The sequence below is a fragment of the Acomys russatus genome, chromosome 7, assembly GCF_903995435.1.
Source record: "Acomys russatus chromosome 7, mAcoRus1.1, whole genome shotgun sequence".
Lineage (NCBI taxonomy): Eukaryota > Metazoa > Chordata > Mammalia > Rodentia > Muridae > Acomys > Acomys russatus.
Genome location: NC_067143.1, coordinates 58,396,317 through 58,412,345, shown reverse-complemented (window position 1 = coordinate 58,412,345; position 16,029 = coordinate 58,396,317). Strand labels below are relative to the sequence as shown.

Below are 16,029 nucleotides of genomic sequence, written 5' to 3'. Positions count from 1 at the left end.
CCTTAGGGTAGTCAGGGGCTTCTAAATTACGTAAACATGCCCTCTAGTGGTCATGACTGAGAAAGCCCATTAGAACAATGCAACTGGTAGCCTGTCATAGGCAGGACTAATGTCATAGCATGGAGAGACCATGGCAGAGATGACAACCACCACCAGGGGACAGAATATACACAGAGCTAGCAGATGCCAACCAGACAGAAAAGATCGTTTTGAGATGTATGGACCAAGATGAATCATACTCATCATCAAGGGACAGGCAGGGATAGTTCATAGCCTAGACACCACTGCTGCTACTGCTTCCCTCCTGGGAGAGAACACTGGGGCCAGAGCTTGCGTTACTGAGTGTGGGTCCAACATGACAGCCACTGAACATACTTTCAGCCATGTTCTAGGCATTACTATCATTTCCCTTCATGCACACCATGACAAACACAGATCCCACTTTATCTGTTAGACCGTTTACATCAACATGTAAGGAACTGTCTCATTCTTAACTGCACAGAATTGCATTTTAGGAGTATGTCATAAAACTACATGCCCTTGTCTTTATAATAGCTTTAACTATTTATGTACTATATTGTCAAAATCATATCAGGCCATCTACAGAATATATGAGTACATGCACACACAAACACATGAGTTCCCAGGTTAAGAATATTTGTGATTTTGATAAATAAAAATTCAAAACACTGCAACACAGGCTACCCACCTGCCAGAGCATGTGTCATACTTCCCTTTCTCTGGCTGTCACTGCTGGCCATTCATAAGACAGAAAACATGCTAAGATGACATCTTGTTTTTAATCAGTGACATCATGAATATTTGTGTGTGAGTGTAGGCATGTGAACTATTTGTATCTCTACACCTAGCAGATAATTGGCCTTTAAAAAACTGCTTGTGGGACCAGTTGTAGTGGTGCATGACTTTGATCCCAGCGTTTTCCTAAGGCAGAGGAGGGGGCCTCTCTGTGAGTTCAAGGACAACCTAGACTACATAGTGGGTGCCAGGATAGCCAAAGCAAATAGTAAGACCTCGCCTTGAAAAAGTAAACAAAAACTTAAACCAAAGAAATAGGCTGTGGGAATTCTGTGACTAGAATGGTAGGTCTTTATAGGAATTCCAAATATGTCCCCAGCTTTGTACTTGCACTATTTGTATATTTTCCCAGTCAAACATTTTAAGGGGCTATAGGATCTCAGCCTCTACAAAGAATAGCTCATAGAGAGAGTCTCCGTGCTCAGGAAGTTCTCCCTGTGGGTCCGTTCAGAACCCCCCCCTGGAATGCCTGGCCTGTGGTTCTGAGTCAGTACATTCTGCTGTGGTCACAGTTCTCAGGCAGGAGTAGTATTCTCTGCAGAAATTGTTTGGAAGCCATTTTTCAAAAAACAAAACACCACTTAGAAACAACCTGTCCAAATCAAAGTACCCTGCATTTTATTGGAATTGTGACAAGTATGTAATTTACTTTAGGGAAAACTTACACTTTTATCTGAGAATATGCTGTCTTTAAGCAATTACCTTCTGTATTTCTCATTAGCATTCTGTCTGTTGGGCTTTTGAACCGGATCTGATGCTGTTCAGGGAGGTGCCACACTCACACACAGCTGGGGATAAGCTTCAATTTTTGAGTCTCCGGTTCCCTTCCTCCCTGGTTGGGATTATAGGTGTGCCATTATCCAATTTTATGTGTGCTGGAGATGAACACCCACCCCCCCTTCCCAGAGCTCCATGCACCCTAGGCATTCCACAGTTACAGCCCCGTACTTCTTAGCATTTTAGTTCTCTTCCGTAAAAAACAAAACCAACCCCCCCATCACATCACTTTCAATGTATTTTTTCTCTTATTTAAACACAGTGTCTAAGAAGTTTAGAATGAAGTTAGGCAATAATGAAAACTATGGCCCTAACAACATCAATTCATACCAACTCTGTTTAGACCCATTAACCTGCTGCCCACCTTCACACGGACTAGTCACTAACCCACACTTGCTTCTCTTCGCCTGCCCCCCAGCACCTCTAAGGGAGCGGCCGTTGCTGTGGTTTAAGTTCATCATGCTTTGGCTTTTTGGTTTGGTTAGGCACATGCATATCACACCTGTGTCTGTATGAGGACACCTTTCCAGATGGAGGAGTCTGGAAGGTGGACATTCCTCACCGTGGAGGTTTCCTGCCCCCTGCTCCAGCTCACTAGCACATCTCCAGGTCCTTCCACACCATGCACAGGGCAACTCCCCGAACTACCACCCAGCAAGGTGCCAATGGAGGAAAAAATGAAACAAAAAAAAAAAAAAACCCAAAAAAAAAAAAAAAAAAACCTGAAACGATTTTGAAGATCCCATTTGCTATGGTCCTAAGAAAAAAAAGCATCACTATGCCAAGAAGGCACTCTGGTGTGGGCCTAGGCTGTGGGTGCAACCACTGCTGGTGAGTCATGCCAACACACAGCCAGCTAGAGTGCCCACTCCTTGGCTTCTGTGAGCTCAAGAACACGTTTCCTTCTTTCAGCCAACCATAAACTCACATCAGATACAGTTCGGTTAGAAAAGGTAGACTATGTTTATTTGAAGTCACAAGCAGCTGACTGAGTCACTGTGACTCAGGACCACAAAGACTCCTGTGCCTCCACTTCTGTCTAGTCCTGTGGTGAAGCCAAGACCAGCACAAGTGCCTTTTGGGGCCTGTTCACAGGTTTACGAGTTTCTCGTTGAGGGCAATCTGTGACTGGGTGAGATTGGCCAGGTAGGTCACCATCAGCAGATCCTGGAAGAGAAAGGACAAACAGTGAGTGAGGGGCTGAGTGGGACGGTGACAGAAAGGCCGGTGCCGGCCAGCTCTCATGTGGATGCTAGCTATGAAGAGCCCTGGGGAAGTGCCAGCGGGGACAGTCAGAGCAGGGTTGAAGGTGGGAGCCAGGAGGGGAATGTGCTTACAGGGGACTGTAGTGGAGACCTGTGGGGTACAGGTGATGTGTCCTGTGAACAAGGATGGGAGAAACTAGGAACTATCTTTGTTACCTTGAATTGTAGCAAGTCTACTTAACAAGTCATGGCAATACCAGTGCACTTGAGACAGGCAGTCAGGGGAGAGCATACTGTACTGCCTACAACCTGGACTACAGTGGCAGTTCCTCTACCCAACTCCCAGGTACAGCCACGGCACTTACATTGATGTTGCTGTTGAGCATCGTCTCAAAGTCATCAGGAACTATCTTGGGAACTTGGTTAACCAGGCTCATCAAAAAGCGGCCTACGGTGTTGTCAGCTGACACTTTTCCGGACTGAGCATAAAACAAAGACTCAATGAGGCCCTGTCAGGCACTGTCACCAGCAGACCCCGCAGGGAGGTGGCCCCTTCTCACCAGCACATCCTCTGCATACTGCAATACAGTGCTTAGAGCATCCTGGATGCGAGCTGAGGCCCCTCCCACCTGCTGTAAGTCACTTGAGAGTCCAATCACCCTGTTAGGGCTAAAGCATGTCTTCATGATGAGGTCAACTGCAGGCAGGCAGTAAGAGGCAACAGAGAAAACTTAGTCACGACAAGAGGAAAAAGGTCTCTAACCACCTACTAACACTTTTCATGTCCTCTGGATGCAGTCAGCTCCCCAAAATTCCTGCTGCTCATCCCTCACAGACTTTTCCTCCTTTGGAGAGCTCAGCTCTCTACCTGGCATGCTGACCACTGGTTCTGACCTCACACGGACGATTATGTGGCCTGTGACACTGACAGTTTCCTACCCTGAACAATCCCTCAACTTCCACTCGGCATAAATCTCAGATCAGTGTTCTTTAAGGCACCCAAGTGCTCCATTTTTGCCACAGAGAAACAGCTCCTTCCCTTGACCCCCAAGGTCTCTAAGCGTGCACAGAGGGGAAGGAAACTCACCTCCGATGCGCTCAGTGTCATAGTAGGCATACTTCACCGTGAGAGGGGTGAACATCACTCCCATGGTCCTCCCGGGGACACCCATTAGCGTGCTGGGGAAGGAGCAGAAAAGGTAAACAGATGCCCTGGGAGCGGTTTCCTGTGTAGACTGGGTTGGGGAAGCAGTCACAGAAGTTCATACCTTCCACTGCCCCGGAAAGAGCTTGAGAGCAAACTTTCCTTTTTCTCTTTGGCCTGGCCTCTTATATCATAATGCCAGTGATGAGAACAGGACTCTGGATGTTCTTGGCTGCCCAGTCACCCATTTCCAAGGAAAGCAAACCAAACATACCACAGCGACCTTTTCTGGGCCTGAGCCTTTCTTTATCAGTGAAAGTCTAAACTGATTCATGCCCCAAACCACTAGACTGGGTGCCAGAAGTAACTTCCCTAAAATTATTTTTTTTTACTATTTCAGCTCTGCATTTTCACCTGAACTTTGGGGCTGTTTGTAGAGACTAAGAGGGGGTGAAGGAGAGAGCTCAGTTGTAGTAATAAGCTCTTCCTTCCGCAGCCACTAAAGTCTTCCCCAGCAAGCCCTGACAAACAACACGGGAGCTACCAGCAAGTTCTACACATCAACACTACAATGCTATTGTCCAAAAGTGTACTTAATCCCGGCTTAAAGGCTGATTCCAAACAAGGCCAGCGCCCTCTAGTTTATGATACTGTGCTAAAGTCCTAGGAATAATGGATATGCTAGTCAGGATTTTTTGTCAACTTGACATAAGCTAGGGTCATCTGGGGAGATCCGCCATTCTTCCACTAGACTGGCCTGCTGGCAAGTCTGTAGGGCATTTTCTTAACTGACGGTTGATGTGCCACCTTTGGGCAGATAGTCCTGAGTGGAGTCAGGAAACAGTGTAAGCAAGCCAGGGGAAGCACCATCACTCCATGGTTCTGCTTCGGGCTCCCACCCTGACTTCCCTCAACAATAGACTGCGACCTGTGGGATGAAATAAGCCCCTTCCTTCCCAAATTGGTTTTGGTCAGTGTTATTTTTGTATTTTTTATTTTTTTGGTTTTTTGAGACAGGGTTTCTCTGTGTAGCCTTGGCTATCCTAGACTCGCTTTGTAGACCAGGCTGGCCTCAAACTCACAGCGATCTGCCTGCTTCTGCCTCCTGAGTGCTGGGATTATAGGTGTGCTCCACCACGTCTGGCTTTGGTCAGTGTTTTATCACAGCAACAGAAAGCAAACTAAGACAACGAAAAACTAACAGTAATCGAGAAAAGCAATGAACAGGTCACAGAAAGACCATGGTAAACATATCATGTAAGGACTGTTCGCTCTAGAAAGATGACACAAACAAAACATGGTAGTTTATTTATATACTAAAGGCACTACCATTTGGAATGGTTAAAAGCAACAAGTACTCCAGTCTAAGTAAGACCAGTAAGTGTAAATTATGGGATCAGACTGCTTCAGAAAGGTCGCTAATAACAGCTTTCAAAAGATGAATGAAGTTCCTGAAGAGAAAACGAACTGAAGAATTAGACCTGAGTCGGGTAGCTGTGGGATATCATCTTTTTTTTTTTTTTTTTTTTTTTGAGACAGGGTTTCTCTGTGTAGCCTTGGCTAGCTCGCTTTGTAGAACAGGCTGGCTTCTTGAACTCACATTGATCTGCCTGCCTCTGACTCCATGAGTGCTGGGATTAAAGGCATGTGTCACCATGACTGGCTAACAGGTCCTCTTAAGCGCTCCTACTGCCCCGGACTCACCTGACGTAGGCCTTGATGCTCATGCGCCCATTCTGGAGACCTGTGTCCACAGTGAGGTGAATGGGGTTTGGGGCTTCCCGGCTGTAGTACTCATGGATCAGCACTGAATGTTCCGTGATGTCATGGCCTGTCGCATACCTGGAAAACAAGAGCAATTACAGATGCACAACATCTGATGCCAATATCTAATATAATACGGTGAGGGTGTCTGTGAGGTTCTGATCCCCTATATAGCAGTAATTGACAATACATATTCTTGACTTTACAGGATCAGCACTATACTGAGTTTATAGGTCACATGCTCTGAACATTCTATCTCTGAAAGGGAAAAGACAAGATCTAGTCTGCTAACGATGTAGACTTCGCATCCACACCCACCCTCCCAAACTTACCAGCCTAGGATGAGCTCATTTGGGGAGACTTTTTTGTGCAATTCATACATATTCTTAGCAAACTCCATGTCAACAGCCACCTAAGAGGGAAGGCGGGGGAGGAAGTTAGGAAGCTGGAAGCATGCACCAGAAGTGAACAGGAAGAGTGACCACCCCCAGCGGATGAAGAGGCCTGACTCCACAGGGAAAGCAGTGCTTCAGCTGCAGCTCTGGCTACACGGAGCACAGTGGGGCCTCGAGGGAGGCTGGCAGGGGAGTGGCTATCAAGAACCACACAGAGGCTGCTTAACTCCACTCAACTCACTTCATCTTCTGACTCATTGTGTGGCACTGAAAAGCAGTTGGTGACTTCCACTGAGTGCTTGTCAACAGTTCCTGTAAAGAGAGAACAGCCAGGTGTTACATAATCCTGGGATCCCACAGCCCACAGCCTCTGACTATTTTCCTTCTTTCTCATTTTTTGAGGCAGGTTCTATGTAACTAAAGATGAACAAGACCCCCAAGCCTCATGTCTCCACCAGCCGAGTGCTAGGATTACAGGTGTGCATCATGACACCTGGCTTCTGTGGCTGGGGAGTGAACTCAGGGCTTCGTGCATGGCAGCCAAGTGCTCTATTAACTAAGCTGTTCCTCAGATCTCAGAGTCAGCAAACATGAAGCCAACACATAAGCCCCAAGTTCAGCGTCAACAGACCAGTATTTCCAGAGACTGAAACTGTGGAGTAACCCCAATTCTCCCTTCTATTACCAAGCAGGGTTAAGTTTCCCTTCACACGGTTCCTCCTCCTGTAAATTCCCTTTACTAGCCCTGCCCCATAGGACCCACTCTTCACTGTCTGGAGGAGCGGTTCTCAGCCCCCCATGCTGCAGCCCTTTAATACAGTTCCTCCGGTTGTTGTGACCCCGACCCCAGCCATAAATTATTTTTATTGCCACTTTGTAACTGTAATTTTAGTATTGTTATGAATAGTAACATAAATCTGTGTTTTCCCATGGTCTTTAGTTACTCCCTGTGAAAGGGTCCTTAGACCTCCAAAGGGGTTGTGACCTACAGGCTGAGAACCACCGCTCTGGAGGCTGTGACCCACAGGCTGAGAACCATTCTCTGGAGGTTGTGACCCACAGGCTGAGAACCATTCTCTGGAGGTTGTGACCCACAGGCTGAGAACCACCGCTCTGGAGGTTGTGACCCACAGGCTGAGAACTACCTTCTGGAGGTTGTGACCCACAGGCTGAGAACCACCTTCTGGAGGTTGTGACCCACAGGCTGAGAACCACCGCTCTGGAGGTTGTGACCCACAGATTGAGAACCACCCTCTGGAGGTTGTGACCCACAGGATGAGAACCACCTTCTGGAGGTTGTGACCCACAGATTGAGAACCACCGCTCTGGAGGCTGTGACCCACAGGCTGAGAACCACCCTCTGGAGGTTGGCCCTGAATGTTCACCAGCACAGCTCGCTGAAGACGTTAATGCCTACACAGACTGCTAACAGATCAGCCTAGCGCCACTGTGAACAGCTCTCAGGGTGAGGCCTTTAGGCCTCTCTGCCTGTGAATCTACTTCGACATCAGTGTAAACATGACCTTGTGCTCCGACCTTCACTCCCATAGCAGTTCCTGGATCTCGCTGGGCCTTGGGTCCCAACCTCACTGCCGACCCCAACCCGCTGTAACATGTTCCTGCTAGTGGCTAGTCTTGTCTGCTAGGGCATAAATACACAGGTATCCTGATCACTCATCAACAACTGACTGTTGTGACTGCTTCCTCCACTTCAGAGCCTTTCTTCTTAGTGCCTCCACACTAGTCTTAAGACAGAGCCTCTTCCAGTTTTCTCCCATCTCTTCCCAATCTGTTGGCTCCTCCTCTGACACTTCGGGTTTCCAGGATTCTTAGCGTTCTAGTTTTTGCTCTATGCTCCTTTTCTAGGTCAAGTCCTGACCCACAAACATTTCAGCTAATAAATGTTTATGTGCCCAATCTCTTATGCATTATTTATGGCTGCTTCTCCTCTTCTTCTTAAGGCAGAGTTAAGTAGCTGAGAGACTTCACACAAAGCTGAAAATATTTCCGACATTTTCTTTTTTTTAAACCCAGCTGTCAATCCTTGTGGGAGGTAACTTCATGAACCTTCTCTTAGGATTTCAGTTACTTATCTTGTGGTGGCTGGGAAATACTCATCTACATCTCATTCATTTTCCTTATCACACTTATTGTTAAGTTTTCTCTTTCTTTACACTGACTGATTGTGGGTGTACATGTGCAAATGCCTGCCTATAGAGAGCAGAGGACAATTGGCCAAAGCTGGTTTTCACCTACCACGTGGATTCTGGGAATTAAACCAACGTCAGGCTGGTGAACACTGTTGGCAGTCTTGCTCACTCAATTTTCTCCTTGACAAACCCACTGCCACACTCAATGGCATCTCTGAAGCAATATATACCAAGCCCAACTCAAACTCTGTATCATTTTCCATCTATGCACAACTGAAGGTCTAGAAATGCGCCACAATCGCCCTCTGATGCTGCACTTCTGATCACACCACGGCCTACGTCTCTCTCTCCCGCCCCTCTGCGCCAACTTCTCAAGTGCTTCCACTGTACTAGAATGCCGTCCATCTGTCCCACAGGCGGCGCTCAAGTCTACTGCTCTCCACAAAGTGGCCACATTTTCTGTTCCCTGGTCTCAGCTTTGGAAGAGCACAGCTCAAGAGCCTCCTGAGATGAGACTGGGTAGTCGTCTCAGCTCCCAGTGACTCTTGTCCCAGAGGCAGGGGTCTAGAACCACTGAGGGCTTCACCTCCTGACCCCTCCCACAGGCCTGGGATGCTGACCTCTTCACACAGCGGACTTGCCAAGAGCTTACTTTTTAAAAATTTTCTTCTTTCATTTTTATTTATTTATTTATTTTTGGTCTCTCTGTGTAGCCTTGGCTGTCCTGGACTCACTTTGTAGACCAGGCCAGCCTCAAACTCACAGTGACCCACCTGCCTCTGCCTCCCAAGTGCTGGGATTAAACGCATGTGCAAGCACTGCCCAGCTTGTTTCATTTTTAAATTAAAAAAAAAAAAAAAAAGTTTAATTTTCAACAGTGATATATTTTTGAACCACCAAATAAAGTGAAAGCAAATAAGTTTCTCAGTTTTCAAATTCCTGGCATGATTCATGTATAAAAAGTTAGTATTCTCAGGATTTTCAATTATTATATTTAAAACATATTTCTAATAATTTTTATGCTCTATAATTTGAATAGCTAAGGGTTTTATTTAAGGGACAATGGGCACTAAGTTTAGTAGTACTTACGAAGAACTATACCTATGAGCATATTCATTGAAAACTATTTAAAAAGTCTTGTAGTAAAAATATAAAATTTAAATTGAAGTCTTGCTCTTTTTGGAATCACATGTGGACTCTGTCCATTTAAGGGCTTTATTCACTTTGAAAATGTGTTACCCCTTACCACGTCCTTTTGTATCTTTTCCGTGAATCTTTCATAACCTTCTAAATAGTTAGCCCTATGTTCCACCAGGATACCCCACTAGCAGAACAGTCATCACATCTATAGTGTTAGTTATGGGGTCTATGTTTCTATATTGAGTTTAAGGTTACAGTAGGGTTCCTCTGACTAATACTGAAGTCTATGTACCTATCAATTTTATGGTATGTGAAAGTCACTGATTTGATTCAACCAAACAAAATCTTTTACAAATTCAAACCCAAGATTTTAATTTTACAAATTAAAAGTCCCAGTTTCTACCAAGCACGTATTGCTGCACTCGTTTTTCTATCAACAGCTATTTTCAAACAGTGGGAGCACTGAACAGGATTCAGTCTGCCTGAGAATCCACGGACTACAGCTGCCCTTCCTGTGATAAACAGGTGAAACACAAACCTCGGGTAGACATTTATTCCTTTACTTAAGTAGCTCACGAGACTGGAGATTAGACAGCACACTCAAAGTGGTTGTCAGACGGCAATTCACTGATGCAGAAATCATTCGCTCCAGAAGTAAACAGGGCAGTTATGCAATGCCAACAACACTGCGAGAGGTTAAAGAGAGGGCAAGTTGGGATTACAGTTACAGAACTGAACTAAACCGGGGAGCATAAAAGATACCGTGACAAAGAAAATCCAAGTGCGCTTTGATAAAAGACAATGTATCAACTCTCAGTGTTCCTAAAGTGCTACACTGTCCTAGACAAAAAGGCCTCCTGCGTGGCAGATGGTGACCAACAGGTGCACCTTAGGTGCCAGACAGTAGTTGCTTTCTGTGATCATTTCGTTCTCACAAAAACTTCTGCCAAAGATGCCCCTGGAGGAACTAGATCTTTGGTGACTTGTCAGAGGACGAAAGCTAATCACTGCTGGATTCAGGGTACCTAGCCTGTTCTCTTTGCAATACCTGAATCGTCTCCATGGTAAACGGATAACTAACTAGTAAGAATGATGGCTACAACGAGAGTGGCCCAGCCCTGTTTAAAAGCTGTCACTAACGCAGAGTGTGAGCGAGTCTGATAGGAGCAGCAGTCCCCAGAGAAAGAAATGTATTCAGTGGTTTTAGTACAAACCACTTTAACAGAAACTATTTACTCCCCTAAGTCTGTAACACGGGGTCGCGGGGTGGGGGTGGGGAGGGGGGACGGAGGTTGGGTTGGAGCAGCAACTTAGACCTGAGCAAAAACAAGCTTATTTCACCAGAAACGAGTATGAGGGAAGACCTTGGGGCAGACGTCTGTCTGAAAACTTCAGGAAAGCCAAACATATATCCAGAATACGTTTTGGATAAACCTGGTTTATTTGTTGAACTGGGGGAAGCTGTTGACATATGCTTTCTCCGTTACATGGGTGCTTTTCTGTGTGTTGGGGTGATGGTGGCTAGTCAGTGGATAAGAGGGAAAATGTGGGCACTGAATTTAAAGGGGCCAAGGGTTTTGAACGTCTTGCTGGCACTAGAACTCACTTTTTGGCAGCATGCACCGTCCGTACTTTGCTGTTGGGAATACTAAAATACCTACTCAATAGCTCATACCTACTTATTGCACATTTCTGTCGCTCAACATAACAGTAATTCGGCAGGATTCAAGTCACTTGGGAAGGCAGGCCACGGCAAGGAGGTGCAAAAAATAGAAAATGGCAAAGAGTTCAATGGCGACGGAAGGAAACAACCCAACAGGAGGGAGATAAACTGGAAGGAAACATCTTCCCAGCACTCACCCAGCAGGGTTCCGATCACTCGGGCGGCTCCCTCGTTGCGTCGCTCGTAGCTGTCCACGATGGAAGCCAAAATGACAGGGTGCAGCCTGACCACGCGGCCGCCGGGGAAAGGCCCTGGGAGGGCGGGCCCGGGCTGCGATGGCGCCGGCGTCTGCGCAGGGGCTGGTGCGGAGGCCGGGGACTGGCCCGGAGCCGCAGGCGTGGTTACCGCAGGGTCAGACGAGACGGGCACCGGGGCAGCAGCGGGAGTCGCAGCCGGCGCCGGAGATGTCGTGGGCGCTGTCGGGGCTGAAGCCGGGGTCGCGATGACGGCAGGCGCCGGGGCTGCGGCTGCGGTGGCAGGAGGGACGTTTGCCGGCACGGCAGGGGACGCCATCTTGCCGAGAAAGAGGGAGCCTAGAACCGAAGGACATGCGTTGGGAAGGCTTAGGAATTTGATTGGCTAAATTTGTACCACGTGAATCAGCTCTTGACCGCTATTGGACACTGAAATTTTCGGCTGGTTGTTTAGCGAGATTGTGTGCGCTCTAATTTCTGTTCGATGCACACTCAGCGTGCAGCGGGTCAAAGTAGTTCCTAGTAATTTTGGGACCGTCTTGGGGTTGGGGACAACTAGCAATCTACATAGTTGCCACTAGATGGCGGCACAGAGTAGTGTAAAGGGTGCAATTCTTTTTTAGACTTAAATTGGATATTAAATGTCAAAGTTACTTAAAGGGGTTTCATTGTTTCACCCTTGAAATTAATTAATTAATTAAAATTTGTTTTGTTTTTGTTTTTTTTTTCGAGATAGGGTTTCTCTGTGTAACCTTGGCTGTCCTAGACTCGCTTTGTAGACCAGGCTAGCCTCGAACTCGCTGCGATCCTCCTGTCTCTGCCTCCCGAGTGCTGAGATAATGGTATACTCTGCAGTCTAAGCTCTCTGGAGAGCGCTAAATACCGCAGGTTGGCTTTGAACTCATCTTGATCTCCTTGCCTCTGCTTCCTGAATGCTAGGATTATAGGCATGAGGCACCATGCCTGGCCAACAGTGCTTTATTTGTGATGGCTTCATAAAGTATCACTAAGGAGGTATATTCATTCAAACAATTTAAATGCTTTGTATGTACCAGGAACTCTTTTAGGCGCTTGGATATATACGTGAACTAAATAGCGAAGGTTTGCTTTCTACTGTGGAAAGAAAAGTACTAAGTAAACCCTGCGCTGTGTTAGAAAGTGCTATGACACACCGTAATAATTATTATTTAATTGTGCTAAGAGAAAAAATGATCAGTGAAGGTTATGGGGGCATTAGGAGTTGTGAAAGGTCCAGACAGGTCACAATCAAGTTGGGGTGGAAACTTGAAGACTTCAGGCAGCCAGCTTTTATTTGGGGCTTTGGAGGGAAATCCCTTCTGGTGGAGTGAGCTGTTAGTGTGGAGGACTTAAGTGAGTGAGAGCAGGCCTAGTGTATTTAAGGAAATTATTTGGTGGCTAGATGCCAGGATCAAAAGAAAGGATAGATCTCTAAACAGGATCAGGGACCTATTATTAAGACTACTATGTTATAAAAAATCTGGGGCAGTGGAAAAATGGCTCCCCAGGCAAGAGAGAGTACTGTTACTGCAGAGGATCTGAGTCCGGGTCCAGCAAGGGGAAGGGGGTGGTTGGTGGGTGGCTCACAGCTACCTGCACTCTGGTTCCAGGGGAACCCATGCTCTCTTCTGCCCCCCCCACATGTACATACCCCTCAGACACAGGCATACACAATTAAAATACATTTTAGAAAAGGCATTGTGATTATAAAAGATGAGATATTTTTAAATGAACCGGTTTTTTCTTTGTTTGTTTGTTGTTTTTTGTTTTGTTTTTTTTATCTGTGGCCAGCAGGCTGGAGATTCAGGAGTACTGAAGGCATTGGCTCAATTCTGAAAGCCAGCAGGCTCCAACCCCATGAACCGACATTTCTATTTGATTCAGAAGGCCAGAGGAAACCCACGATCCTTCTCAGATTAAGTAGTGCGGGAAGCTCTTTCTTTTTCTTTCTTTCTTTCTTTTTTTTTTTTTTAAGATTTATTTATTTACTATATATACAATGATCTGTCTGCATGTGTGCCTGCCCGCCAGAACAGGGCACCAGATCTCATTATAGATGGCTGTGAGCCACCATGTGGTTACTGGGAATTGAACTCAGGACCTCTGGAAAAACAGACTGTGCTCTTAACCGCTGAGTCATCTTTCCAGCCCCTCTTTTTTTTTCTTTCCTTTTTCTCTTTTATTTTCAAGACAGGATTTCTCTGTGTATCCTTGGCTGCCCTGAAACTTGCTCTGTAGATGAGGCTGGCCTCCAACTCACAGATCTTCCTGCTTCTGCCTCCTGAGTGCCGAGATTAAAGGTGTGTGCCGCCACCGCCCTGCATTCTTTTTCTTTTTACAAAAAAATTTTTACGTGTATGGCATATGCACAGACTTTGTGTGTGTGTGTGTGTGTGTGTGTGTGTGTGTGTGTGTGTGTGTGTGTGTAGTCACGAGTGTGCATATAAAGGCTAAAGGAGACCATTGGGTGTCCTGCTCTGTCATTCTCTGACTTATTCCCTTGAGACTGGGTCACCCACTGAACCTGGAGCTAGGCTGGTAGTCAGCAAGGCCCAGTGACTCTCTGTTTCACTATCCACAATGCTGGGGTCACAGGCTCCTGTGCTACCACACCTGGCTTTTGGTGTGGGTGCTGGAATTCTAACTCAGTCTGTATGCTTGTGTAACAAGTGCTCTTATCTGCTGCGCCTCTCCCCAGCTCCTTAGAGTTGTCTTGTTGGTGTAGATTCTCCACACTTGGATGCTATTTACTACCACCTTTTCTGCTCCTTTATTCCTCCTGTTAGTCTTTCCCTTCCCTTGTCTTCTTTCTGCTTTCTTGTCATTGTCATCTTCATCATCGTATGTGTGTGTATTGTGTATGTGTGTTGTGTGTGTGTAACTTCATATGTAGAAATAAAATTCTAGGACCCACAAATGAGGGAAACACGGCCCATATAAACAGTCATAGGAGGCCTCTCTTATTCAGGCCTCATCTGATGGGCTGAGGAGCACCCACATTAGGGAGCATAGTCAGCTTTAGTCAACTATGGACTCAAATGATAGTCTCATGCCAAGTGCAGACTCACAGAAACTCTCAGTGAAATGTGCACCAAAGGTTGGGGTACACAAAATTAGCCATCGCATGTCACTTTCTAGTTACCCTAGGGAGTAATGTTTGAGAAATCATGATTGGGAAAAAAAAAACAGGATTTATCTCTACCAGGGACTCATATGAAGGAGGGCCTATAGACTGTTTACCTAGCTCATCTCAAGGACTGAAAGGAACCTCGCTCCTCTAGTCTTCTTTCTGTTTTTTTCTGCTCTGTGTATGTGGTTATGTCTCCATGTATCCCTTCTTTCACTTATTTATTTATTTATTTATTTATTCATATTATATCTCAATGGTTATCCCATCCCTTGTACCCTCCATTCTTCCCTCCCTCCCATTTTCCCCTTACTCCCCTCCCCTATGTCTGTGACTGAGGGGGGCTTCCTCCCCCTGTATATGCTCATAGGGTATCAAGTCTCTTCTTGGTGACCTGTTATCCTTCTTCTGAGTGCCACCAGGTCTCCCCATCAAGGGGTCATGGTCAGAAATGGGGCCCCAGAGTTTGTATGAAAGTCAGACCTCACTTACCACTCAATGGTGGAGAATGTCCTGTCCATCGGCTAGGTCTGGGTAGGAGTTCGAAGTTTACTGCCTATATTTTCCTTGGCTGGTGCCATAGTTTGAGCAGGACCCCAGGACCCAGATCTGCCCATCATAATGTTCTTCTTGAAGGTTTCCAGGACCCTCTGGATCCTTCTATTTCCCCATTTTCCCATGCTTCTCTCACCTAAAATCCCAATAAGATGTCCTCCCCTCTGACCCACTTTCCTGGTAAGTAAAGTCTTTTATGGGACATGCCCCTTGGGCTAGTGTCTCGATATAAGTGAGTATATACCATTTGTCTCTTTTTGCTTTTGGGTGAACTCACTCATTATGATAATTTCTAGCTTTCACTTCTTTTTCTCTCTCTCTGTTTCTATCCTTGGTCCCTGTTTCCCCCATTTTTATCTTCTTTCTTTAGGGGACTCAGTTTCTTTAGTCATCATCTCTGTCTCTAGCTAGGACAGGGTTAACATCGTTTCATCTCTTAACTCCACCCCTCCTATTAAACTCAGTTCCTGTTTCTATAAATACTTAGGTGTTACTAGGAATCTCTGCCACAGTGACTTAGACCTTGAGATCTGGCGTTGGTACAGTAAGTGGCCTCTGCTTTTTGTCGTCCTATCTCTAGGCAGCCATGCCATTTTCTTTTCTTTCCCCCATCTTGGCTTCTTGGTCTTGCTCTCTGGTGCTCTGGTTTCTGCTTCTGGCTTGAGCTTGGCTAAGGCCTTGAGCAAGTCAGTTCCTATGCCTGCCAATTCCACTGGACTCCTGGAGCGCTCACAGAGCATCGTGACTGGGGCTTTGGTGAAGGGGGAAAGGTGCACAGGTGAGAGGGCTGGCAGCGTTTATTTCCTTGCTTTCCCCTCTTCTACCGATCCTGCCTTCAGGCTCTTTGGCCATCGCATTAGCCATTCATCATATGGAATACAGCACCTGCCCGACATGCCCACACTAATCTTCTGACCATGAAACCACACAGCTGCCTCTCCAGCCAACAGCCTTTCTCACTGTTAAGCTTGTATTCTGCCTTTGCTTAGGATCCTAATCCAGCCCTGTTCTCAATGCCGCG

The 16,029-nt window shown here is 46.3% G+C and overlaps 1 protein-coding gene across 1 annotated transcript; it reads right to left on the bottom strand.

The window, feature by feature from the left end:
* Positions 1–2,532: 2,532 nt before the first annotated feature.
* Positions 2,533–11,656, bottom strand: Eif3f (eukaryotic translation initiation factor 3 subunit F). Its single transcript, XM_051149182.1, has 8 exons — positions 11,252–11,656; positions 6,343–6,413; positions 6,039–6,118; positions 5,647–5,784; positions 3,886–3,977; positions 3,359–3,495; positions 3,164–3,277; positions 2,533–2,760 (listed from the first exon to the last, which is right to left on the bottom strand). Exons 1-8 carry the CDS (start codon positions 11,625–11,627, stop codon positions 2,683–2,685), a joined length of 1,086 nt encoding a protein of 361 aa, XP_051005139.1. The 5' UTR covers positions 11,628–11,656; the 3' UTR covers positions 2,533–2,682.
* Positions 11,657–16,029: the final 4,373 nt, after the last annotated feature.